At 39.9% G+C, this 27,845-nt stretch overlaps 1 protein-coding gene across 1 annotated transcript in view; it reads left to right on the forward strand.

Moving 5' to 3' along the window:
* Positions 1-27,845, forward strand: part of rpgrip1l (RPGRIP1 like) — a 45,620-nt gene that overhangs the window by 7,408 nt on the left and 10,367 nt on the right. The window contains exons 5-22 of the mRNA XM_079809781.1: positions 894-999; positions 1,094-1,237; positions 1,342-1,447; positions 6,208-6,354; positions 6,537-6,610; positions 7,221-7,360; positions 7,437-7,543; positions 7,645-7,695; positions 7,812-7,991; positions 12,513-12,630; positions 12,726-13,178; positions 14,900-15,039; positions 15,123-15,489; positions 19,987-20,207; positions 20,488-20,577; positions 20,745-20,810; positions 20,887-21,037; positions 24,381-24,454. Coding sequence (XP_079665907.1) covers positions 894-999; positions 1,094-1,237; positions 1,342-1,447; positions 6,208-6,354; positions 6,537-6,610; positions 7,221-7,360; positions 7,437-7,543; positions 7,645-7,695; positions 7,812-7,991; positions 12,513-12,630; positions 12,726-13,178; positions 14,900-15,039; positions 15,123-15,489; positions 19,987-20,207; positions 20,488-20,577; positions 20,745-20,810; positions 20,887-21,037; positions 24,381-24,454 — 2,735 coding nt within the window. The remainder of the gene's footprint in view (positions 1-893; positions 1,000-1,093; positions 1,238-1,341; positions 1,448-6,207; positions 6,355-6,536; positions 6,611-7,220; positions 7,361-7,436; positions 7,544-7,644; positions 7,696-7,811; positions 7,992-12,512; positions 12,631-12,725; positions 13,179-14,899; positions 15,040-15,122; positions 15,490-19,986; positions 20,208-20,487; positions 20,578-20,744; positions 20,811-20,886; positions 21,038-24,380; positions 24,455-27,845) is intronic.

Raw genomic sequence — 27,845 nt, forward strand, 5'->3', positions numbered from 1 at the left:
CTCTACTCTACTATACTCTACTCTACTCTACTCTACTCTACTCTACTCTACTCTACTCTACTCTACTCTATTCTACTCTACTATACTCTACTCTACTCTACTCTACTCTACTCTACTCTACTCTACTCTACTCTATTCTATTCTACTCTACTCTACTCTACTCTACTCTACTCTACTCTACTCTACTCTATTCTACTCTACTATACTCTATTCTACTCTACTCTACTCTACTCTATTCTATTCTACTCTACTCTATTCTACTCTATTCTACTCTACTCTACTCTACTCTACTCTACTCTATTCTACTCTATTCTACTCTACTCTACTCTACTCTACTCTACTCTACTCTACTCTATTCTACTCTACTCTATTCTACTCTACTCTACTCTACTCTACTCTACTCTACTCTACTCTACTCTATTCTACTCTATTCTACTCTACTCTATTCTACTCTACTCTACTCTACTCTACTCTACTCTACTCTACTCTACTCTACTCTATTCTACTCTATTCTACTCTACTCTACTCTACTCTACTCTACTCTACTCTACTATACTCTACTCTACTCTACTCTACTCTACTCTATTCTACTCTACTCTACTCTACTCTACTCTACTCTACTCTACTCTACTATACTCTACTCTACTCTACTCTACTCTACTCTACTCTACTCTACTCTACTCTACTCTATTCTACTCTATTCTACTCTACTCTACTCTATTCTACTCTACTCTACTCTACTCTACTCTACTACACTTGGTTTGGGGGGGTGAGAACATTTTGATAAATTCTCAAGCTATTCTTAAAGGATCCTGTGAGTTTTTCCTATGGTGTGTAAGAACAGAGGAACATTACACATGACTTGTGTGTGTTGTGTTTGTTTTTACTGAAAGGTGTGAGGCCTGTTGAGGGGGAAATGAGTGTCAAACCTGCCCAGGGTCTGTTGCCCCGCTATGGCCACAGTCTGCTGGACGAGGCCCGGGCTGAGATCCGGAACCTGTGAGGCCACACACACTAGATCATGCACTTCTGTACGGACAGACATGGCAACACATCCCATCACACATGTTTGTCCTGTTTTACGGGATCACAGGGAGAGTGTGACGGAGAGCCAGCAAGCGCAGCTGGAGGAGATGGAGAGATCAGTGGAGATGTGGAGAGATCAGCTGCAGAGGAAAGAGAGAGAGTGTGAGGAGTCGCTCCTCCAGATGAGGGAGCGTCAGGCCACTGGTCAGAGGTGCGGCTCTCTCTTCAAACACTCGGCTCCGCACTGGGATGGCTGTGATAGAATATGAGTGCATAGAGTTTGAACTGTAAACTCTCTTGTTCTGTGTTTCGCAGGTTAACGATAAAGGACAATGTGGAGATGATCAAACTTCAAAAGCTGTTATCTGAGAAGGGGAACACACTCACAGTGCTGGAGGGCAGATTTCTACAGCAACAGGAGGTATTATCAGACAATTATAGTTGATCTGGAATTGTAATCGCGGTGCATGTTCTCTGATGTTTCCCGGATTCTTTGCGCCTCTATATAGTCTGTTTGGGGTCAGTGAGGTTTTAAAAAAAAATACTTTTAGTTAGCAAGGATGGATTAAAGGGTTAGTTCACCCAAAAATGAAAATTCTGTCATTAATGACTTACCCTCATGTCGTTCGACACCCGTCAGACCTCCGTTCATCTTCAGACACAAATGAAGATATTTTAGCTGAAATCTGATGGCGCTGAAAGGCCATTGGCACAATGCACGGTTCACTCTCAAGACCCTTAAAAGCTACTAAAGACGTCGTTACAAAGTCCATCTCACTACAGTGGTTCTACAATAACTTTATGGAGTGACTAGAGTAGTTTTTGTGCGCAAAAATCCCTAAATAACGACTTATATAGTGATGACGATTTCAAAACACGGCCTCATGAAGCTTCAAAGCGTTATGAATCAGTGAGTCGAATCATGATTCGGATCGCATGTCAAACTGCTGAAATTTGGCGATCCAAACAGCTGAATCGACTCACTGATTCATAACGCTTCGAAGCTTCATGAGACCGTGTTTTGAAATGTGTTTTTACGTGTCGAGCTCTGTCTCAATGGCCTGTATCCACTTTTTTGTCCTTAAAGGGTTAGTTCACCCAAAAATGAAAATTCTGTCATTAATGACTTACCCTCATGTCGTTGGACACCCGTCAGACCTCCGTTCATCTTCAGAACACAAATGAAGATATTTTAGTTGAAATCTGATGCCTCTGAAAGTCCTCCATTGGCTCAATGGCACTCTACACTCTCAAGACCTTTAAAAGGCACTAAAGACGTCGTTACAAAGTCCATCTCACTACAGTGGTTCTACAATAACTTTATGAATCGGCGACAATAGTTTTTGTGCGCAAAAAAACCCTAAATAAAAGTCATACTAACAATATAAGTACACCTCAGGAAACATTATAAAATAATAGAAAAATGCCATGCCATGCCATGGGACGTTTAAAATGTTATATTTAAAATTGAACCATTAAAGCTCATATTTCGTATTTAATCATATTTTATTAATCTGTCCTAGGACCATGTCATGTTAGGATTCTGCCATTGAACCAGTGGTTCTCAAACCTGTCCTAAAGGCCACTCACCGCTTCACCTTTTGTCTCCCTCATCACACACACCCAATTCAAGTCAGAGGGTGCGTTCCATTCGACCGTAAGTGGACTGCGAAGTGGACTTCAGAGGGTATTTAAAACAAAGCATCATGAAGCTTCGAAGCGTTATGAATCAGTGAGTCGATTCAGCGGTTTGAATCGCCAAATTTCAGCAGTTTGGTGGTTTGACACACAATCCGTATCATGATTCGACTCACTGATTCATAACGCTTCGAAGCTTCATGATGCTTTGTTTTGAAATCGTCATCACTATATAAGTCTTTATTTAGGGTTTTTTTGCGCACAAAAACTATTGTCGCGATTCATAAAGTTATTGTAGAACCACTGTAGTGAGATGGACTTTGTAACGACGTCTTTAGTACCTTTTAAGGGTCTTGAGAGTGTAGAGTACCATTGTGCCAATGGAGGCCTTTCAGAGCCATCAGATTTCAACTAAAATATCTTCATTTGTGTTCTGAAGATGAACGGAGGTCTGACGGGTGTCGAACGACATGAGGGTAAGTAATTAATGACATCATTTTCATTTTTGGGTGAACTAACCCTTTAAATGCTCGTTTTTTGGGTCAACAGCTTATAAAAACTGCTGGGTTTTTGGTTGTGGGTTTTGTTTAGCTTGTTTGCTGTACATTTTGTCACATATCCGCTTCTAGACATTGTTCTGTTTTTTGTTATAAGTCCGAAATGACAAGGATGCCGCTTCACGCAATGCAAAGTCAACGGAGAGCGTTGGATTGTTTCCCCCCCCGGTGGGCGTGGTCTTCAGATCATGACGCGTGCCGCTCTGTCTCTATACTCATTTCAAATGCAAAGATGTCAGCCAATCACAACAGTGGGCGTTTTTACTGAAGTCTCACAGCAGACACGCCCCTTGAAACAGGGCAGTCAGCCACAGGGCAAACAGCAGGATAGAAAAAATGCCTTTTATTTCTAAATTATGACATTTTATGATGTAAAAATTATACTAACAATATAAGTACACCTCAGGAAACATTATAAAATAATAGAAAAATGCCATGCCATGCCATGGGACGTTTAAAATGTTATATTTAAAATTGAACCATTAAAGCTCATATTTCGTATTTAATCATATTTTATTAATCTGTCCTAGGACCATGTCATGTTAGGATTCTGCCATTGAACCAGTGGTTCTCAAACCTGTCCTAAAGGCCACTCACCGCTTCACCTTTTGTCTCCCTCATCACACACACCCAATTCAAGTCAGAGGGTGCGTTCCATTCGACCGTAAGTGGACTGCGAAGTGGACTTCAGAGGGTATTTCGCCATCTCAAGTGAGATTCCAAACCAAAGGGAGCGAACATGTTCAGTTCACAGGGCACTGCGAACGGCGCAGGGAAGAAGGGAACATCGAAACATCACTTCACAGGAAGTGGAGAGTGGAAAGCACCCAACTGTCATTGCGCGTTGCGTCACCTTTCTGAACTAGCGATGGAGCAGAGCTGTGGGAAGAGTTTTTAAACAGCTCTGCGATGGGGGAGTTTATAGCATTCGAATATTCATAGTTATTATACAAACTTGAGTATTTATGAATGGTTATGGCAATAACTGTTACATTCGCATATTATATTTTATGAATATGTAAACAAATTAAAAGCGTTGAGAAGCAGCCGAGGGCTGTAATTTTGTAAAATATTTAACTTTATTTGCCTCAGGAATGTTTACTATGCAGCTGCCCTTGGGAAAGAAAGTGCACGAGATGAGACCGCTACAAAGACCATTGATTAAAGAGCACCTATCATGGAATTTTGAAATGTACCTTTCATGTAGTGTGTAACATAGATCTAAGTGAACAAAAACATCCTGTGATAGCTTGAAATATGACAGTGCACCGTATATATAGTTATTTTCTTTCAAAAGTAAGAGTCGACTCTGAGTCATTTTTAAGAATCGTTAGAAGACCGAAGCTTTTTCTCTGACTAGATGACGTCAACCTGTCAAGTTATTTGAATACGATACGCCCACTTATTGCGCTCCAAGACGCCAGTGAAAACTAGAAAACATCATGGCGACGAGACGCCAGTGAAAACTAGAAAACATCATGGCGACGAGACGCCAGTGAAAACTAGAAAACATCATGGCGACGAGACGCCAGTGAAAACTAGAAAACATCATGGCGACGAGACGCCAGTGAAAACTAGAAAACATCATGGAGACGAGACGCCAGTGAAAACTAGAAAACATCATGGCGACGAGACTGTGTTCTGAAGTGCCACTCAAAAGCAAACTTCTTTCATCTGCCCAAAGATGAGCATTTGAAGACTAAGTGCTTTAAATACAAACCATACATCGTCGCGATTGAGTGTTTATTAGTCGTCAAATGTATGTTTCGCGATCTCAGGAAGCTTTTATTATGGACTTCTATTATGGCGCATGGTTCTTCTTCATCTGTCTGTACATGGACAACATGTGCCCAGAGCGCCCTCCGGCTGCCAGGATGAATTGAAAACAACACAAGAGACTCAACCGCTCATGATTAGGCTATATCTGCGCATTTTGAGGAAGTATTGAATAAAAAATACTCCTCTGTTTAGAAATTTGACTCAGACATATGAGAATCTATCAATATGTCTCCTCATCTGCACACTTTTGAACTAAAAGCCCTGAGGGATGTTGATTTGTCGCGAGTCTTCGTGAGGAGAATAGAGGAGTTTTTTTATGAATGAGATCAGCTGAGGCTCATATTACAATCAAACGGTACAGACGCGGTTTTCATATTCATAACTCCTGACACATATTAACAAATTACTGTCACTATAAGACTTTGATGGGCGTTCCGTTTCCGAAAATATCTGCACAGACTAAACCAATCACAACTGACTGGGTCATCGGACCAATCAGCGCAGATTAGCGTCACGTAAAGGCGGGGTTTTGAAAAGTGAATCACTAAAGGAATCATTTGAGAATCGCTGTCAAAACAGGTACAAATAAATGCATATTATAAGAAAACTAAAGTCTTTTTTGTCATTGCATGCATGCAAAACTGTTGTTGGGGACTTCTAAAACTATATTTGGAACATTTTAAATGCCATGATAGGTGCTCTTTAAGAATAGCCTACATTTATACACAGTTAACCAAATCAAAATGTATTTTCATATTGAATGACAGGTGCAGCTTCAAATGTGTTCATAGTCAATACAACTTAACTAATAAAACAAATGTTTTGATTATATTTTTAGATACACACTGTGTTTTTTGTAAATATACTTATTATATGGTTTTAAATTTGAAAGTAAAGTAAATTACTATATTCATTTATGTTATATTATAATCTGCGTGACCCCGTCTTTGCCTTTCTTTGATGACGTTGCAGGGAAAGTTCACTTCAATCACTTCAATTCACTTCAACTGACCCTGTCGAATGGAACGCACCCTTACAGTCGCTGCTAATGAGCTGATAAGTTGAATCAGGTGTGTTAGATGAGGGACACGTTCAAAATGTGCCGTGGTGAGGGGTTTGAGAAGCACTGCATTGAACACACGTTGGCGCCCTCTGCTGGTGGTCATGTCAGTAGCAGGTGCTTTACAGCTGCCGTTTGTCTTTGTAGAGTATGAAGACTCTGAAGGCCAGTCATGATGCAGCGCTGCTGAAGGTGGAGGAAGTGAGCCGGCAGCTGAAGGAGGAGAGATTGAAGGGTTTACAGCTGGAGACACAGATTCAGAGCAGAGCTCTGGACCAGAGACACGCGCTTGAGGTACAGCTGCCGTCACACACGCATTCTTTATATACAATTGTGCAACAGCAGTGCAGCGAATAATGGATGACTGGAATGCAAGGGGAATATGTAACAATTGTAATTGCTTAATAATTGTATAATAAATGTGTAATTGTGGTGATTTGATGTGAAGTGTTTTTTCACCTTTTGTCTTTCTTCAGTTACAAGAGAGAATCCAAGATTTGGAAAAGGAGAGAGACTTGCTCAAGGAAAACTGTGATAAATTAGTGAAAAGGTGAAAAGTTATTATAACACTAATAACTAAACAAGTATAGCAGACCACTTACTAGTGGTGTTTGTAACTGACACTATTATTATTGCTCATGCCTTAAAGCTACACTGTGTAACTTTTTTAGTTTATTCTTAGCTAAAAACACTTAGTTCTTTCAAAAATAGATGTGCTCATTAATGTATATTTACTTCTTTCAAGTAATAAAGTATTCTCGTAAGTTTATAATATGCCATTGAAAATGCATACGGGTGAGGGGTTCGAATGCCGGTCGCCATGTTGCCCCTCCATCTTGAAAGTACATTAGCCAATGAGGGACATACCCGTAAATTCAAGTTTCGCCTTTTAACATTCGATGGCACCGTGTCGAATGTGGACGAGGTCGAACTGGAAGCCATATTAATCTTGGACTAAATCGGCCACCGTAGGAGTTAAAACGAAATCGGAATTGAAAGGAACAGAAACTAATATTCGCAGGATGGTCATATACCTTTTGACCACTAGATGGGGGAAAATATCACACAGTGTAGCTTTAAGGATTTAAACAAATCTCTATCATTGTGGGGGAGCGTTTTGCTCTGAGCACGGCTGACTTTGCTTTTGCCTGTTGCAATAGTGCGTTTGATGTGAGTCAGGAGCAGAAATGGAGAACGAGAGAACAGCAGCTCAAACTGCAGGTCGCCCAGCTGGAGATGGCATTAAAATCTGACCTCACGGATAAAAACCAGATCCTGGATAAGATCAAGGCAGAGAGAGGTAACCGCACACATGACTGCAGGTGCTTTAAAACGGCCGGTCTGTTAGACTCATTGTTGTTTTATTGTCACTGAAGATGTAAATGAAAAAGTGATGCAAGAAAACAAGCAACTTCAGCTGCGGTACCTGGAGCAGAAACAACAACTGGATGAAATTAAAGATCGCATGAAGTTCTTTACCAAGGTAAAGTGCGAGATTTGTAGCGGTAGAGATGAAGGCAGAGAAAGTTGAAAACGATAAAGAGGATTTAATTTGATGCCTGAATCTGATGCTGTTCTCTAAAGGAAAGTGAAATAGATGCAGCTGAACTCAGTGAAGCCCTGATGCTTATAAAGGTAAATACTAGAAAATAAACATTACACACATTTTACCCAATCGTTTGAACAGTGGTGCATACAGCCAAACTTATGTTTTGTATAGATAGTCTCATTCTGTCTCGATGACCTTTTAGGTTCGTAGGAGTCAGAAGAGTGGAGAGCTTGGCTTCCTGGAGAAGGTGGAGGAAGATGTGAAAGTGGACGTGGAGCGATCTTTGAGGGAAGTGCAGGCCACTCATGCTGAGACCATCCAAGAGCTGGAGAAGACCAGGAACATGCTCATCCTCCAACACAAGATCAATAAAGACTATCAGGTTTGAGCTATCCTTGCACTGATCATCTAAAGGGCTTTTCACACTCGAAGAGCCATATCATACACCCGAGTGACCCGACGCAAGTGTTTTTTTGCTAGTTTTAGCCGGACACAGTTCTCATTTTCACGTCCAGTGCCGTGTTGTTTAACCCTCTGGGGTTCTTCATTTATGGGTCACACTCAGGATCTTCGGGTCAAAAATGACCCGGAGGGCGGGATTAAGATAAAAAAAGATTTGAGTAAAATCAATGAAATATATTTTTGTTCAATAATATTTTTTCTTTTCTTTTTTGGTGTTTTGAGATTATTTTATGATTTACAATTAATATTTATGCAATAATTATGACCCATTTTTTCCCATTGAATATAATAAAAAAATTATATATATATATATTATATTATATATATATATATATTTTTTTTACATTTTTATTAAAGCTGTATTTCATTTTAGAGTCAAGCCTAGGCCTCATGAAAGCAATTTTTTAAATGAGATCGGTGCCATCCGGTGGACACATTGAGCATTTTTATCATGTAATAGCACATTTTAACCACTAGAGTGGATCTTGCGTTTTATAATTAAAAAAAAAAAATCGTAGCTTCATCGGAATGGTCCGAAACTTGTTGACTTTATTGGTACTTGGTATATGAACACCCAAAAAAATGGGGACAGGATTTTAAAAGTCTTAAGTGGTCGTAAAAAAAAATAGTCACACTCAGGACCTTCGGGTCAAAAATGACCCCCATAGGAAATGAATGGGAAATTCGTTTTTTTGTGAATCTCTAAAACATCAAGAGTGCACAACAGACAAAAAAAACTCACACGCACACACACTTATACACACAAAAACACACGCACACACAAATTAACGTGTGCCATTCCAAAAGCTAATTGTGTTTTTGTGTGTGTGAGTTTTTTGTCTGTTTTGCACTCTTGATGTTTTAGAGATTCACCCCTTCACTGTTGAGTCCTTTTTTTCTGCATCCTGGCTGATTTGTAGATTGTATGCATAAAAAAACTCTGTATTTTCATATTTTTGCCAATTTTCCATTCATTTCCTATGGGAGGTCCTGAGTGTGACTTTTTTTTTACGACCACTTAGACTTTTCAAATCCTGTCCCCAATTTTTTTGGGTGTTCATATACCAAGTACCAATAAAGTCACCAAGTTTCGATGAAGACCATTCCGATGAAGCTACGATTTTTTAAATTTTATTTTAAAACATTTGGGTCAGAAATGACCGAAGAGCCCCAGAGGGTTAAAGGGATAGTTCACCCTGAAATGAAAACAAAGCCATCTTTTACTCGCCCTGCTGTTGTTCCAATGCCCTATGTCCTTCTATCTTTTTCGGACCTCAAAAGCAGAAGTTTTAAAAAATGTCCTGCACACGCTCCTCCATATAATGGCAGTGAATGGCGGCCAGGCTTAAACATTACAAAAAGGATACAAAAGTATCACACAATGATACAGTGAGATGCACGCCATTTATGGAAAGTGTCCAGGAGGCATACTATAAGGTTTTGCGAGAAAGAAACCTTGTTATTCAGTCAAAATACTGAGCTCAGCCGTTACTCTGAAAACCAGGTGTGTTCAGGCGCATTGTTGGCTCGTTGCTATTTTGAGGAACTGAAAATGATTGCGCCATTGACCAACAAAAACCTTCTCTAAAGTCAAAAGCGTTATTGCTGGTTAACTTTAATGTAATAATTCTTTCAGAAATAGTATAAAATAACAATAGATGTGTCAATGTGTCAAGAGGGTTAAATTAAAAAAGCCTCCTCTAAAGTAGGTGCACAATCAACTGCAAATTCACATTCAGCTCCAAATTAGACTCAATTTTGGCATAGAACGCCCACTTTTCACAATTCAATCGATTCCCAGTGGATAAATAGGTCATGCCCAACATTTTATCTCTTGAAAATACACCACATTATGGAACAGTGTTGAGTCCGTTTCGAGTCTGAGCTCAAGACCATATGTCCTGGTCTTGTCATAGACTTGGGAGCATTTGGACACGGACATGACCCTCTTCTGTGCTCGGTCTTGACTCAAACTCGACCTACTAAGGTCTCAGCCTGGACTTGGACTCGAAAGAGCAGGTCTCGACTGCAACACTGGGTTATAAACGTAATTTCATGTTATAGTGTTAGTTCACCCAAAAATGAAAATGATCCCATGATTTACTCAACCTCAAGTCATCCTAGGTGTATTTGACATTCTTCTTTCAGACGAATACAATCAGAGTTAAATTAAAAAGTCCTGGCTCTTCCAAGCTTTATTAAGGGAGTGAATGGTACCTTTAATTTTGAAGCCCAAAAATGTGCAACCATCCATCATAAAAGTATCCATTCGGCTCCAGGGGTTAATAAAAGCCTTCTAAAGTGAAGCCATGCAAGAGACATATCCATTTTTATAACTTTATCAACTATAATAATGGGCTTCTGGTAACAGCCATATGCAAGTCTAGTCCCAGCAAAAGAGTGCTCATGTAGGATGTAGGAGTAGTGTAAGCTCAGGTGAGAGTAGACGCCTCTCGCGGTTCAAACAACAAACTCAAGCTCCTCCCACATTTCTCTTTAATAATCCTCATTTTAAACGTATAATTAATGACCGGTGTTTTGTTTTGCTCTATCCTCTGCACATCTGCGTCTTCACTCTTCCACTGGAACTCGAGTCGTGTATGTGTAACCCCTCCTGTTCGAACCGCACCACTCCAAGTGGGACTCGAACCCGGGTCAACCAGGCATGAGAGTTGGACGCTCTAACAAGGAGGCTAAAGGCTGAAACCTCTAGCGTCAATTGACCTATCGGTAAGCCCCTCCCATCGAACGCAGATGAGCCAATGGCAGTTGAGTATCAGTCGCGCTGGGACCGGAACTCGGACATCTTTAGGTTTCAGCGCCATAGAGAATCATTGGAAAATCCGAAGCTGCCATTGGTTTGATGGTGTTTATGCTACAAAAATGCTAAACGTCGTGCCTGAGGTACTGCAACACTGATTCCAGGGATCCTGAGAGGATTTTCTGGTTGTCATACTCTCATTAAGTTATTATTAAAGTTAGTAATTCCCTGCTAAAGTTCAAACCGACTAACTATAACTAGCTGTTCTCATGCAGCGGTGTAGGTCAGAAACACGAAGGTCTACATTTCAGTGCATCTCTCCACATTAAACGGATTAAATGTGAATGTATGTAATCTTACCCTGCGGTACATGAACAGTGTTAATCCTGGATGTTATCATCTGCGATCGTAACAAGAGGCTTCTCCCGTTTGCATTGAGATCTGTGAACCATCGCTTCCAAATTAATCTCTCACCATATTTATTGTATTCCCATTTTATTTCTGTGAGTTAAGATATGTTTAAAGGTCTGCATTATCTGTCTTATAAGGAGGACTCCTATAGTCTACGGGTAGTGAAAGGGAAAGCTTGCACGCAGTTTATCGGAGTTGTTTTGCAGATACAAAGTTCACCAGTTATTAACTGCACTCCCGAAAAGGCATAATGTCTTTGTATATGTTTGTTTACTGTGAGTGTTTTTGTGTAATTTGCTGTGTATGTTAAAGGTAATGCCACGGAGAGAGGGCTAGAGAGAGTTTGTGAATGAGACGTTAATGCGCACTTCTTATGATTTGTTTGTTTGTTCAGCTCTTACGATGATTTTTTTGGAGTGAAAAAGGACATAATAAACTTCATAAACCATCAGTAAAGTTTGGCCATCATTCGGACGGGGTATAATCTACATGCTGTGTCCAGAAACATCTTGGGATAAGGTTTTCACACTGACAGCTATACATTGTAAGATATAGCAACTCCGTTTGTTTGTCCGAGTTAGCAACAGTAACTAAGGGGGCGGGGCTTACCGATAGGTCAATTGCTAGAGCGTCTCTTGAGATCAGAGGAGTGAGGTTTACTCGCACAGCAACTACTAGCGGCCTCTGTTACACTCACCCCCCTAAACCTCACTCCATCCGGGTCACGGCACCAATGTAACCCCTCCTGTTCGAACCGCCCACTCTAAGCGGGACTCGAACCCTGGTCCGCCGGCATGAGAGTCGGACGCTCTAACAAGGAGGCTAAAGGCTGCAACCTCTAGCGTCAGTCACTGGAGCATCTCTTGAGATCAGAGGAGTGAGGTTTACTCGCACAGTGACTACTAGCGGCCTCTGTTACATATGGCCGTTACCGAAAGCCAGTGATTTATAGATTATAAAGTTATAAATATGGTCTTTATTAACCCCTGGAGCCATATGGATTATTTTTATGATGGATGGATGAGCTTTTTTGGGCTTCAAAATCCAAGGTACCATTCACTCCCATAAAGCTCGGAAGAGTCAGGATATGTTTTAATGTAATGCCAATTGTGAAAGAAGAATGTCATATACACCTAGAAGGGTGAGTAAATCATGGGATAATTTTCATTTTTGGGTGAACTATCCCTTTAACTTTAAGGGTTTGCTCTTCTCCATGTACAGATATTGGTCACATATGGCTGATGTATTTAAACATCGATGTTGTTATAGGCTGAAGTTGAAGTGGTCACTCGCACGATGGACGATCTGAAACTTGAAAATGAATTGAAGACGGAGAAGCTGGCTCATCTTCTGGACATGAGAGCTGCCAAGATAAAGAAACTTGAAGGTTTACCTGCATCCAAAACATAATCTTCAGATTCCCGAAATTGCCCAAACTAACAGTTGTGCTTACTAAAATTAATTATTCCTGTGTCCTTCTAGCCCAGTTGAAAGATGTTGCGTATGGAACCAAGACCCATGTTTTCAGACCTGATGTAACCAGTGATGACGTTACAGATGAGTTCGATGGACCCCTCCACTTGGCTCGTGGCGAGAACCTTCTGGAAATTCACTTGGGGAGAGCGCAGTTCGCTCCTGAAGCTGTAGAAAGTCTAAAGGACAAAGATCCGTCCACCTTCTGCACGTATGCCTTCTACGACTTTGAGCTGCAGTCCACAGCTGTGGTTCGAGGTGCCCGTCCAGCGTACAGCTTCACTTCTCAATATCTCGTGAGAGTGGAAGAGCTCTTTTTGAACTATCTCCACACCAGCTCTGTTACCGTGGAGGTTCAGCTCGCCGAGGGGTTGAGTTTCCGCACGGTGGCCGCTGGTCAGCTCAGGTTAAATCAACTGCTGGAACGAGATGGGAAGGTGTTTGGCACCATTCAGTTAGTGGGTGAGTCTTCTTTCTGACATTTAAGTTGGGTGACATTTTAAGATAGTGTTCACGCAACACTGAAAATGTACTCACCGTTCAACACAGGTGTCCAATCCTGCTCCTGGAGGGCCACTGTCCGGCAGAGTTTCTCTTAAAGTTTTTCTTCCCAATTAAATACACCTGAACCAGCTAATCTAGGTCTTAAAGGCCCACTGAAATGCCTTGAAACACTCAGCATTATTCAATAATTCAATCAATTCAGTAATTTCCACTGAAAGGAAGACAGGGCGTGATATAAACGAAACACAATTGGCTATATTAAAAAAGGGGAGGAGCTGATTGATATGTCCCGCTCTGATTCTAGAGAGCATTTGATTGGTCAGTGTGCCGAGGTGGGCGAGCGAGAGACGTGGGAGGAGCGAGCAAGACCGGTGCGTGATTGAGAATGAGCGTCACCAGCGAGTCTCGGTCTCGAGTCCATGGCTGCGTCTGAAACCTGGAAAATGCTGCCTTAAGCCTTGTTTATACTCGACGCGTCCGCAAGAGCACGAGCCTCCGCTGACTGCGCGCGCTCCTCCCCAAACGGACGAGGCGTTTATACTCGACGCGCTCGCCGTTGTGCTATTCTTTGAAACGACAAAGGGCGACTCGGAGTAATCGTTCTATAAACCATCAGGAAACAGCGTCGAGAAGAAGTGGGCTAATGTACACAGATGATGATATTTATTTTAGTACGCTTCACCAAAAACCAATGCACGTCTGAATCTAATGTTAGCTTCACTTCCTGTCTCCTGAGAGACCTTCATATGATAGATTTTTGAAGGCAGAATAGATGTATCCTTCGCTGCCTTTGATATCCCACAATCCTGTGCGTTCCATTCTGTGACAGTTGAGCTGGGAAAAAAGATGGCGTCCGAAAGTTGCGTTTGCTGCTCAGTTTGTGTGTAAATGTACTTTTTTACCAACATTTTCCACTTCTGATGTCATTTCTAGCGAGAAATTACTAATGTAATAATTAAATATTTGTTTAGTTCTCACCACAGCGCTCTCTATTTTGCTGTAGATCATTAAACGGTTACACTGCCTCAGAAATCTGTCCGAAATCAGTTTCGTGAGGTGCCTTATAGATAACAGTAAGGCTAACATATTCTTACTAAAATTTTGAGTTCATGGCGACTTTAATAGGCATACTAGAAACTTTGAGACAGGTGTGTTGAGGCAGGTTGGAGCTAAACTCTGCAGGACAGTGGCCCTCCAGGAGCAGGTTTGGACACCCCTGTTCTATGACTTTCTTTCTTTTGGGGAGCACAGAAAGGAGTTTAGCAGAATGCCCAAGCTGCTCTTTTCAATGCATGTTCTTAAAACAAAAAAAAGGGTTCTTTTAAGAACTGTTCACTTCTTTGGGGAACCAAAAATTGTTCTTCTATGGCAGAGTTCCTCAAATCCAGCCCTGGAGGGCCACTGTCCTGCAGAGTTTAGCTCAAACCATTGATCAAACTTACTTACCTGCAATTTTCTAGCAACTCTGTAGAGCTTGATTGGCTTGTTCAGGTGTGTTTGATAAAGGTTGGAATAAACTCTGCAGGGTAGTGGCTCTCCAGGACCGGATTTGAGGAACCCTGTTCGATGGCATCACTGTGGAAACCCCCTTTTTGAATCCTTTGACAGTTTAAATCACTTTCCACTTTCATTCACTCTTAAAGTAAAACTATCAGAAAGTGCTTTCCATCTGTTTGTAGGTGTTACAGATGAGATCCAGGTGTTTGGTACTCTAGAGTACTGGCTCAAACTGAGAGTTCCTATGGAACAAGCCATTCGCCTTTATAAGGAGCGAGTCAAATCACTTGGTTACCTCAACACAAGCACGAGAGACAGCCAGGTACTGTTTGCAACCCATCTAGAGCACGGTTTCCTACTGTAACGCATGCCTAAATGACTTGATCTCTTTACTTTATTCTTCAGGCTTTATCGGTTCCTGTCCCTAGTTCCTCGTCATTGATTGATGGTGATCTAAATGAACTAAATGTCACCGTTCACTTATGCTGTAATCTCAAATCCAGAGGTCCTCACTCTCAACCCAGCCCCTACGTCATCTACAAACTCTACGACTTCCCTGACCACGATACGCCAATCATATCATCCACCAATGAGCCACAGTTTGAAGATCACACGGTCTTCACGGTGGCCATGAACTCTCAGCTTGATGCGTTTCTGAGGTCAGAGGCTCTGGTGTTGTATGTGTTTGATGATTTAGATGCTGAGGACCAGCTGTATCTGGGGAAGGCCAGAGTACCGCTCATCTTGCTGGCACACGATGAAACCATCGCTGGTGAGGATGAACAATATGTCATGATATAATTTTACTGAATTTAATTGATTTTCAGAAGTTAAAGATCCAGTTAAATCGAAATTAAAGTTTTGTATATTTTAGGTCTTGTTAGTGAGCATTAAGGTCATCTATATGCTAGTTTACTTCTAAACTAGGGGTGTCTGATCCTGCTCCTGGAGGGCCAATGTCCAACCAGTTCCAACACACTTGCCTAGAAGTTTCTAGCAAAGTCGCATTAAGGCAAGCCTTCAAGACAGGCCCGGTTCTACAGGCTAAGCACCCGCAAAAGCTAGCAATAGCACCCTCAATTGATACTGTAATAATACACTCACCTAAAGGATTATTAGGAACACCATTCTAATACTGTGTTTGACCCCCTTTCGCCTTCAGAACTGCCTTAATTCTATGTGGCATTGATTCAACAAGGTGCTGAAAGCATTCTTTAGAAATGTTGGCCCATATTGATAGGATAGCATCTTGCAGTTGATGGAGATTTGTGGGATGCACATCCAGGAGACGAAGCTCCCGTTCCACCACATCCCAAAGATGCTCTATTGGGTTGAGATCTGGCGACTGTGGGGGCCATTTTAGTCCAGTGAACTCATTGTCATGTTCAAGAAACCAATTTGAAATGATTCGAGCTTTGTGACATGGTGCATTATCCTGCTGGAAGTAGCCATCAGAGGATGGGGACATGGTGGTCATAAAGGGATGGACATGGTCAGAAACAATGCTCAGGTAGGCCGTGGCATTTAAACGATGCCCAATTGGCACTAAGGGGCCTAAAGTGTGCCAAGAAAACATCCCCCACACCATTACACCACCACCACCAGCCTGCACAGTGGTAACAAGGCATGATGGATCCATGTTCTCATTCTGTTTACGCCAAATTCTGACTCTACCATCTGAATGTCTAACAGAAATCAATACTCTTCAGACCAGGCAACATTTTTCCAGTCTTCAACTGTCCAATTTTGGTGAGCTCTTGCAAATTGTAGCCTCTTTTTCCTATTTGTAGTGGAGATGAGTGGTACCCGGTGGGGTCTTCTGCTGTTGTAGCTCATCCGCCTCAAGGTTGTGTGTGTTGTGGATTCATGAATGCTTTGCTGCAGACCTCGGTTGTAACGAGTGGTTATTTCAGTCAAAGTTGCTCTTCTATCAGCTTGAATCAGTCGGCCCATTCTCCTCTGACCTCTAGCATCAACAAGGCATTTTCGCCCACAGGACTGCCGCATACTGGATGTTTTTCCCTTTTCACACCATTCTTTGTAAACCCTAGAAATGGTTGTGCGTGAAAATCCCAGTAACTGAGCAGATTGTGAAATACTCAGACCGGCCCGTCTGGCACCAACAACCATGCCACGCTCAAAATAGCTTAAATCACCTTTCTTTCCCATTCTGACATTCAGTTTGGAGTTGAGGAGATTGCCTTGACCAGGACCACACCCCTAAATGCATTCAAGCAACTGCCATGTGATTGGTTGATTAGATAATTGCATTAATGAGAAATTTAACAGGTGTTCCTAATAATCCTTTAGGTGAGTGTATATGCTAGTTTACTCCTAAACCAGGGGTGTCTGATCCTGCTCCTGGAGGGCCAATGTCCTGCAGAGTTTATCTCCAACCAGTTCCAACACACTTGCCTAGAAGTTTCTAGCAAAGTCGCATTAAGGCAAGCCTTCAAGGCAGGCCCGGTTCTACAGGCTAAGCACCCTCAAAAGGAAGCAATAGCACCCTCAGTTGATACTGTAATAATATACTGGCGTAACAGATTTGGCAGATTTGTGTTCGCGCTCTGGAGAGCGCCAAATGCATCTATTTACAGCGTGTTTTTTGCAGATACATCTCTTGAACGCGGATCAGAATCTCACCGCAAAGTTTTTATTAGTGCTGAGTTAATGCAGGCTCGCGAAACTCAAGGCTATACAGTCTATTAAATCCATTGAATAAAACTATTGATTTTTATGCTGTTAAGAGGACCGACGGCCAACTGCATGCTGCAAAGCTTCGGAAGTGACATCTAAATATAAATGCTGGATTCACTCTGCATGAGACAGAAATATCCTCCTGAGACCCAGACTAGAGGTTTTGCCTCTAAGGGGACATTCTATTTTAGTGAATTTCTCTGACAACACAGTTTTAAGTCTGGATATTCTTATGAAATATGGTATTCTTATGAAAATATTCCTTTTTACTACTCCCATTATTACACGTCTTTTTACATTACATATTGTCCCAAAAACACATTACTATGCAAATTAGATGCATTGCATAGAATGGGAATGGCATTTATGGCCATGTTTATCGTTAATTATTCGTTATCTTTCATAACATAGATGCGAATCATCTTTATACAAAGTTTGGATGATAAATAAAAAAAACTTTGAAGCATTAAAATTGATTGGAGAAAGAAAAAAATCCCATTGTTTTTGCCTGTTCATGTCTTTTACATTTGACATTTTCTCAATAAATGGGTTCTGGTGTCCTCCACAGAGAAGAGGATAACAGGATTTTCTTTTAACCCAAAAATATCCATTTGTTTTCTATGCTTCAAACAATGTAATGACCTAAAAAAGGTAATTTTTTTCTGCTTCTCAGAAGGTTGACGGTTAAACTACTAGCAATGCATTAAAGCAATGTAAAGGCAGACTAATAGATTAATACACAAACAATTGTAGCAAAATATTTTTGAAATTCTAATTATTGGTATAACTGGAACTTGTAAATAATCCTAAATTTCTCACTGTATGGTGGAGCCATAGCTTAGCCTACATATACACTTTACTCGAGCACCCTCAGTAATTTCAGAAGCACCCTCAGTGATTTGATTCTGTAACCGGGCCTGCTTCAAGGTTAGCAAAAAAAAAAAATAGCGTAACATTGCGGTACGCAGTCCGATTTGTTTTTGAATGCATGTCAATGGATCGAAGAGCCTGCACTCAATAAACTGCTTTTGTGGGAAAACAGAGAGAAGTCACGGACAATTGTGTGACAGGAATGCATTTGTTTATGGCACTTCTCATAAATTTCTATGGTATCCGCAAACAGTGATTGACTGTTGCACAACACAATGAATTTCATGTGATTGGTTATCAAGGCACATCCAAGTTAGCCGTTACGCTTTCTCCGCGGACCCTCAGTTCACAAAGCTAATGCAGATGAATATAATGTGGATATCATATCTTTTCGTCAGCTTAGATATTGATAATTTACATCAAAACCCTTTATCTAAACCTCTCTACTTAGTAGGTCTCGCGCATCCACTATGTTTGTAGTTTAACACTTTTTATTCACATTTGTAGCTCTAATCGAAATCCTCATCCAAAGCGCAATGGGTTGTGGGCAATATCAGCGGTTAGAGAGTGCGCGGATCTGCCATTCGGATTCTAACCTGAAGTAGTCGACCTTCCGGGTATCCGGAGTATTCATTTCAACACACGACTAATTCTAATTTCGAATGTCTAATTTTGATAGTGTGTGAATTGGGATACTTTTTAGTTGTTCAGGTGTTTTTAGTTGGTGTGTTTAATTACAGTAGGGTTGGAGCTAATCTCTGGCCCGTCCTAAACACTAACAAAAAAGAAAAAAAGAGGAAAAAAAGCAAATGCACAATCCTTCTTTTTAAAAAACAAATATATTACTGACTCGTCACAGTAGCAGATAACAATTTTTGTCAAATAAAATGCTTCTATATAGCAGCTATAGCAATGCAAATCATGATTTGATGACACAAAATATTCAACTATATTACTGATCAGCTAATTTCAATTATCATAAAGTCATAATTAAGTGATAAAATGTTGAAAATATGATTTTAAATGTCCTCATTATTAGATAAAAAGTCAAAAATATGACATGCTAATCATTGTGAGATGAACAGTTGAAAATTAGGGCTTAAAAAATTCTGAGGAAAAAAAATAATAAATTGGATTTAAAGTCAAAATTATGACTTAAAAATCCTAATTATGAGATAAAAAGCTGAAATTAGATTTTAAAAAAGTCTACATTATGACATAAACACAAACAAAGACGTTTAAGAGATGAAATCATGCTTGTTATTTATTTTTTTAAATGCGCTTTTAATTTTTTGAGTCACACTTAATGTTTTCATTTTGCGCAATACAAATCTATTTTTACATGCGTTTTTACATTTTGAAATCAGTTTTTACAACAGAAAGCATCTGTGTTGTGAAAAGAGCTCGAGAAATAAAGGTGCCTTCAGGACTTATTTATTTATTAATTGTTTTGATTTAGTGTAGTTTTGTGTGTTTGTTTATGTGTTTCATTATTTCATAAGACATATAGAAATGCATTCTGGGAACATATGAAAGAAAATGTTCCATGTAGTTTATTTAATTTCTCGTTTTAAGTGTAGAATTTAATAAATGTTTCAACTTTAGAGATGTTTAGATGTTTGCTGATTTAAGAGTTGTATTTATTTTTCAGCATAGACCTTTTAATATTCATAATTTTTTGTGATTTGTGGTTTTTTCTAAGGTATGTTTGAGCTAACGGACCCTGCTGGACTCCCCAGCGGCCAAATCAGTGTGACGCTGAAATGGAAGTTCACGTACCTCGCTCCAACATCCTCAGCGATCACCACAACACAGACCCAGATCACCAGCAGGACGACATCCCAAGACAAGGAGAAAACACAGACAGAGACACAACTGATGGCCAAAGACCCTCCCATAATACCCCAGCCCACTGTTTCTGAGGTGACGCCATGCCAAAACCTAGCACTTCCATTAAAGGTGCTGTAATAATATGCATAAAAGATGATATAGAATATAATATAGTGTATAATTGCCCACTATGGGTCACTACACACAGTAGGTGGTGAACAGGTGTTTTTTTAATCAAAACTATTGGGTGTTTTAGCACAGTTGGAGCGTTGTATCGACCAATCAGCATCCAGGGCCATACATAAATCAATATTGAATGCTTGTTCTGGTTTGGTCATTGCAGAATACATTTGTTTCTTGCTCTTCATACTAGAGTCCACTGCCCAAACCCAGACTGCGAACTCTACCAAAATCAACCGCTAAAAGAGTTTCTTTTGTGGACGTCACTGAGCTTGAAAAACAGGTACAAGAAAAGTCTGCTCTGGTTTCATCAGTAATGTTTGCCAAGTGAAGCATCTCTACCACTATTACTCAAATGTAGGCTTTAAATAACCCTGTGTATTAACCAGAGCCATTTGTATGAGGTGTTTTGATGATGTATTTTGTGTGTTTTGTATTAATGATCACAAGATGGAGCAGACTGCAGCCTCTGATGATAATAAAGAGACACGATCACCTGTAATCCCTGTGCCAAAGGTATGCTAAAAAAAGCGGTGAAGTTCAAACAGGACAAAGAGTTGAGGAATAAACAGTGTCACACTGTGTTCCTCAGACCGTCATCGTGATGGAGGCCGGACAGGCCACTGCAGTCAGCGAGGAAGAGGATGAGGAAGAGTCTCATTTCTCTGAGGGTCAGGTGATCACCGCCAGCTCTCAGTCTGATGAGTCTGAGATTTCTGAAGAGCTGCAAGAGCCACGAACAGGTGTGTCTACTTTGTGTTATTATAAAAGTGAAGACATTAGACATAAGCATTTACCTCCTTCAATGTGGTACAGAATATTCAGCGAGAAATAATGTGGGGGTCGTCTGATTGGTCTATGACTGTCAGGTTATGATATTTTTTTTGGTTACAGGGATAGTTCACCCAAAAAGGAAAATTACCCCATGGTTTACTCACCCTCTAGTCATCCTAGGTGGATATGACATTCTTCTTTCAGACGAACACATTCAGAGTTATATTAAAAATATCCTGACTCTTCCAAGCTTTATAACGGCAGTGAATGGCTGTTTCTGTTTTGAAGTCCATAAATGTGCATCCATCCATCCATCCATCCATCATAAAAGTGCATCCATCCATCATAAAAGTGCATCCATCCATCCATCCATCCATCCATCCATCCATCCATCCATCCATCCCTCCATCATAAAAGTGCATCCATCCATCCATCCATCCATCCATCCATCCATCCATCCCTCCATCATAAAAGTGCATCCATCCATCCATCCATCCATCATAAAAGTGCATCCATCCATCATAAAAGTGCATCCATCCATCCATCCATCCATCCATCATAAAAGTGCATCCATCCATCATAAAAGTGCATCCATCCATCCATCCATCCATCCCTCCATCATAAAAGTGCATCTATCCATCATAAAAGTGCATCCATCCATCCATCCATCCATCATAAAAATACATTTATCCATCATAAAAGTGCATCTATCCATCATAAAAGAGCATCTATCCATCATAAAAGTGCATCTATCCATCATAAAAGTGCATCTATCCATCATTAAAAGTGCATCCATCCATCATAAAAGAGCATCTATCCATCATAAAAGTGCATCTATCCATCATAAAAGTGCATCTATCCATCATAAAAGTGCATCTATCCATCATTAAAAGTGCATCCATCCATCATAAAAGTGCATCTATCCATCATAAAAGTGCATCTATCCATCATTAAAAGTGCATCTATCCATCATAAAAGTGCATCTATCTATCATAAAAGTGCATCTATCATCATAAAAGTGCATCTATCCATCATAAAAGTGCATCTATCCATCTTAAAAGTGCATCCATCCATCATAAAAGTGCATCTATCCATCTTAAAAGTGCATCCATCCATCATAAAAGTGCATCTATCCATCATAAAAGTGCATCTATCCATCATAAAAGTGCATCTATCCATCATAAAAGTGCATCTATCCATCATAAAAATGCATCTATCCATCATAAAAGTGCATCTATCCATCATAAAAGAGCATCTATCCATCATAAAAGAGCATCTATCCATCATAAAAGAGCATCCATCCATCATAAAAGTGCATCTATCCATCATAAAAGTGCATCTATCCATCATAAAAATGCATCTATCCATCATAAAAGTGCATCTATCCATCATAAAAATGCATCTATCCATCATAAAAGAGCATCTATCCATCATAAAAGAGCATCTATCCATCATAAAAGAGCATCTATCCATCATAAAAGAGCATCCATCCATCATAAAAGTGCATCTATCCATCATAAAAGTGCATCTATCCATCATAAAAGAGCATCTATCCATCATAAAAGAGCATCTATCCATCATAAAAGTGCATCTATCCATCATAAAAGAGCATCTATCCATCATAAAAGAGCATCTATCCATCATAAAAGAGCATCTATCCATCATAAAAGTGCATCTATCCATCATAAAAGTGCATCTATCCATCATAAAAGTGCATCTATCCATCATAAAAGTGCATCCATCCATCATAAAAGTGCATCTATCCATCATAAAAGTGCATCTATCCATCATAAAAGTTCATCTATCCATCATAAAAGTGCATCTATCCATCATAAAAGAGCATCCATCCATCATAAAAGTGCATCTATCCATCATAAAAGAGCATCCATCCATCATAAAAGTGCATCTATCCATCATAAAAGAGCATCCATCCATCATAAAAGTGCATCTATCCATCATAAAAGTGCATCTATCCATCATAAAAGTGCATCTATCCATCATAAAAGTGCATCTATCCATCATAAAAGAGCATCTATACATCATAAAAGTGCATCTATCCATCATAAAAGTGCATCATACGCTGGAACGCCAGTCTCTCGTGAATGCACGGACGACAGTTAGCGGAAGTTAGAGATTATGGGATCATTTTCATTTTTGGGTGAACAATCCATTTAATTTTATTTTTAACCTCACTCTGAAAAGTCATGCCATTAGTTTTTTTAAATAAATAAATATAATAAAATAAATATAAATAAATAATAATTAAAAATGTCGAGTAAAAATTGCCTTTTTTGATTAACAATTGGCTTTAAATGATTGGGTGTTTTTTTATTTTAGTATTTTAATTAAGTTATTATATAAAATATTTCATATTAAAATAATTTTAGTCCTGAAATAATTTGTTTGTTTATTAATTTATTGGTAATTTACTCGCCGTCATGTCATTCCAAAGGCATCCTTTGTTTCCTCTTAGAAACACAAAAGTTTTGAACAATGTTCGTGCTGCTATTTTCTATAAAAATGTGAAATGGGGAAGAAAATCTTGAAAATCTTGCACTCTGCCATTATCAAAACTCATTTGCATGCATACAAATTTTTCGAGTATTTGTCCCCAATTCAAAATTCATGGAAAAGAGCAGCTTGGACATTATTCAAAACATCTCAATTTCTGTTTCTCAGAAGAAAGAAAGTCAAATACTGCATGTGCGTAATGACATGAAGGCGAGTGAATAATGACAGAACTTTAGGTTCAGGGTTCGAAGTTACACTTAAAATAGATTCCATGTTACCACAAACATAAGGTGCTTCTGGAATAAAACATGTTTGTGTTATTGTGGACAGGAAGGCCCCTGTGCTTCGGCCCTTAGTAGAACTTGTATTCAGTCGAGCCACATATGAATGTTTCGGTAAACCAATACTTAGTGCTGAGCGTTAGTATTCAGTTTCATATGAGGAAGCAGCTGTGCTATTGTTTTTCCAACGAGATGAGAATCATTAATATTTCATTTGCTGCTGCCAATAATCTGATGTGTTTCCTGTTGACAACCAACAACATAAATGTTAATGTGTGTTGACCTTGGCCAAGAGGCTGTCTTTAAAGTGTTCATGTCTAACATTTCTCTCTCTCACCTTCTGCGGGCCGCTGAGACCACAGCGAGAGATGGACGACAAGAAAATAAACAATCCGCTCTGTTCTCGAGCACCTTCCATATGAAATGAGACTCGGAACGATCCATCTAATGATCGGCCAGTGCGTAACGTTCTCTATTACCAACCGACCATAATAAAGAAAGTGCTCTGTTCTCTCTGCAGACGTACAGGGTGAGGATGACGATGATAGCGATGACTGCATAGTTCCTGCTCAGAGCGCACAGCATAAAAAACAGGTGTGTCTTTGCATGTTCAGCAAATCAAGCAGGTGTTCATTATATCTTAAAAAATGCATTGAATTGATCAAAAGTGACAGTAAAGACTTTTACATTGTGGCAAACAATTTTTATTTAAAACAAAAGCTGTTCTTTTGAAAAATCCTATCATGGTTTCCACAAAAATATTAAGCAAGCTAACCGTTTTCATCTGTGATATTAATAAGAAATGTTTCTTGGGCATATTATAATGATTTCTGAAGGATTATGTGACACTGAAGACTGGAGTAATGATGCTCCAGATTTGCCACCATCGGAATAAATTACATTTTAAAATACACTCACCTAAAGGATTATTAGGAACACCATACTAATACTGTGTTTGACTGCCTTTCGCCTTCAGAACTGCCTTAATTCTACGTGGCATTGATTCAACAAGGTGCTGAAAGCATTCTTTAGAAATGTTGGCCCATATTGATAGGATAGCATCTTGCAGTTGATGGAGATTTGTGGGATGCACATCCAGGACACGAAGCTCCCGTTCCACCACATCCCAAAGATGCTCTATTGGGTTGAGATCTGGTGACTGTGGGGGCCATTTTAGTCCAGTGAACTCATTGTCATGTTCAAGAAACCAATTTGAAATGATTGGAGCTTTGTGACGGTGCATTATCCTGCTGGAAGTAGCCATCAGAGGATGTGGACATGGTGGTCATAAAGGGATGGACATGGTCAGAAACAATGCTCAGGTAGGCCGTGGCATTTAAACGATGCCCAATTGGCACTAAGGGGCCTAAAGTGTGCCAAGAAAACATCCCCCACACCATTACACCACCACCACCAGCCTGCACAGTGGTAACAAGGCATGATGGATCCATGTTCTCATTCGGTTTACGCCAAATTCTGACTCTACCATCTGAATGTCTCAACAGAAATCGAGACTCATCAGACCAGGCAACATTTTTCCAGTCTTCAACTGTCCAATTTTGGTGAGCTTGTGCAAATTGTCGCCTCTATTTCCTATTTGTAGTGGAGATGAGTGGTACCCGGTGGGGTCTTCTGCTGTTGTAGCCCATCCGCCTCAAGGTTGTGCGTGTTGTGGCTTCACAAATGCTTTGCTGCATACCTCGGTTGTAACGAGTGGTTATTTCAGTCAAAGTCTCTCTTCTATCAGCTTGAATCAGTCGCCCATTCTCCTCTGACCTCTAGCATCAACAAGGCATTTTCGCCCACAGGACTGCCGCATACTGGATGTTTTTCCCTTTCACACCATTCTTTGTAAACCCTAGAAATGTTTGTGCGTGAAAATCCCAGTAACTGAGCAGATTGTGAAATACTCAGACCGGCCCGTCTGCCACCAACAACCATGCCACGCTCAAAATGGCTTAAATCACCTTTCTTTCCCATTCTGACATTCAGTTTGGAGTTCAGGAGATTGTCTTGACCAGGACCACACCCCTAAATGCATTGAAGCAACTGCCATGTGATTGGTTGATTAGATAATTGCATTAATGAGAAATTGAACAGGTGTTACTAATAATTCTTTAGGTGAGTGTATATTAAAATAGAAATGTATAAATTAAGATAATATTTCACATTATTACTGTTTTTACTATATTTCAAATAAATGCATCCTTGGTGAGCATAAAAGACTACTTTCAGAACTCTTTCTAACCTCAAATATGCATTAGTGCCCGTAAGCATTTAATACAAATAAATTCATAATTAATACATTGTTCTGCACCTAAATGTCACCGGCCACTAACTTGGAAAGGAATTTTGCACATAGGCTCTCAACCATATTTTGAAAGATGTTTATAAATGCTTTTAAAATAATCAATTGATAATCACAAATTAAAACAGTTTAATACATCTTACTGTTCTTGTTTTTTTTTTAATCGGTTTTCAACCGTGTTTAAAAATCACTGAGAGGAAATTGTTATAGACAAAATATCCAAATATTTGGTATCTCTGACAAAACTATGTTGTATAGTCACATCCTCAAAACAGGATATTAAGGAAATTGTATTTTTCATTCCTAGCTGACAAAAAGTGTCTTTTTTAAATTAAGGCATTTTAGTGATGAGTTTAGCTTATGTTCGCAGACAGTTCACTCTTGTGGAAAGGGTGATGTAAATTCAGAGATTTAAACGGTCAGCTTAAAGGGTTAGTTCACTCAAAAAATTTAATTCTGTCATTAATTGCTCGCCCTCATGTCGTTCCAAACCTGTCTTTCATTCATCTTCGGAACACAATTGAAGATCATTTTGATAAAATCTGAGAGCTTTCTGTCCCTCCAATTTGACGCTTCAAAAAGTTCATAAAGGGATAAATTGAGCGGTTTAGTCAAAATTAGTCAATTTTCTGAAGAGACTCAATCACTTCATTTGATGAGCAGATTTAATTTAGACTATTATTCACATTTAAACATTGATCAGCAAACATGAACAGAACCTCTACCGAACCTATTGGATGCGTGAGAACATGCCTTTTGCTGAAGCTCAAACGTTCTGCGTAACACGACAATGAACCTCATTGGTTCTTGCTGAAGCTCAAACGTGCTGCGTAACACGAGAATGAACCTCATTGGTTCTTGCTGAAGCTCAAACCTGATGCGTAACACGAGAATGAACCTCATTGGTTCTTGCTGAAGCTCAAACCTGATGCGTAACACGAGAATGAACCTCATTGGTTCTTGCTGAAGCTCAAACGTGCTGCGTAACACGAGAATGAACCTCATTGGTTCTCGCTGAAGCTCAAACCTGATGCGTAACACGAGAATGAACCTCATTGGTTCTCGCTGAAGCTCAAACCTGATGCGTAACACGAGAATGAACCTCATTGGTTCTCGCTGAAGCTCAAACGTGCTGCGTAGCACGAGAATGAACCTCATTGGTTCTCGCTGAAGCTCAAACGTGCTGCGTAACACGAGAATGAACCTCATTGGTTCTCGCTGAAGCTCAAACGTGCTGCGTAACACGAGAATGAACCTCATTGGTTCTCGCACGTCAGGCGAACATGCTTGATCTTCCTTTTACCACAACTAATGTGTGAGTTGATGAATATTTATATGTGAATAAAAGCCTAAATTAAATCTGTTAAAGGGTAACTAAACCCTAAATCAACTTTTTTTAGTTAATGATCTGTAATACTGGGGCTTTATTAATGCTGTTCATTGATTCGAGTAAATGTTTTGACATTTGAGTATAAAGTGTTTTAATTATATAAAATATGGTGTAAAACCGCCAAAGTGCTGCCCTCTTAAGGTTGAACGCTGGCTACTGCAGTTGAATTTTCCTATTGGACGTTGTGGGTCATCGTGACGTAGGGATGGCACCTCCAACGGCTCACTATCCGCGCCCCTGGCACGAGCTCACCACGCCCTCAGAAATGTTTCCCCCAATCACATGAT

This window comes from Gobio gobio, assembly GCF_949357685.1.
Source record: "Gobio gobio genome assembly, chromosome: 25".
Classification (NCBI taxonomy): domain Eukaryota; kingdom Metazoa; phylum Chordata; class Actinopteri; order Cypriniformes; family Gobionidae; genus Gobio; species Gobio gobio.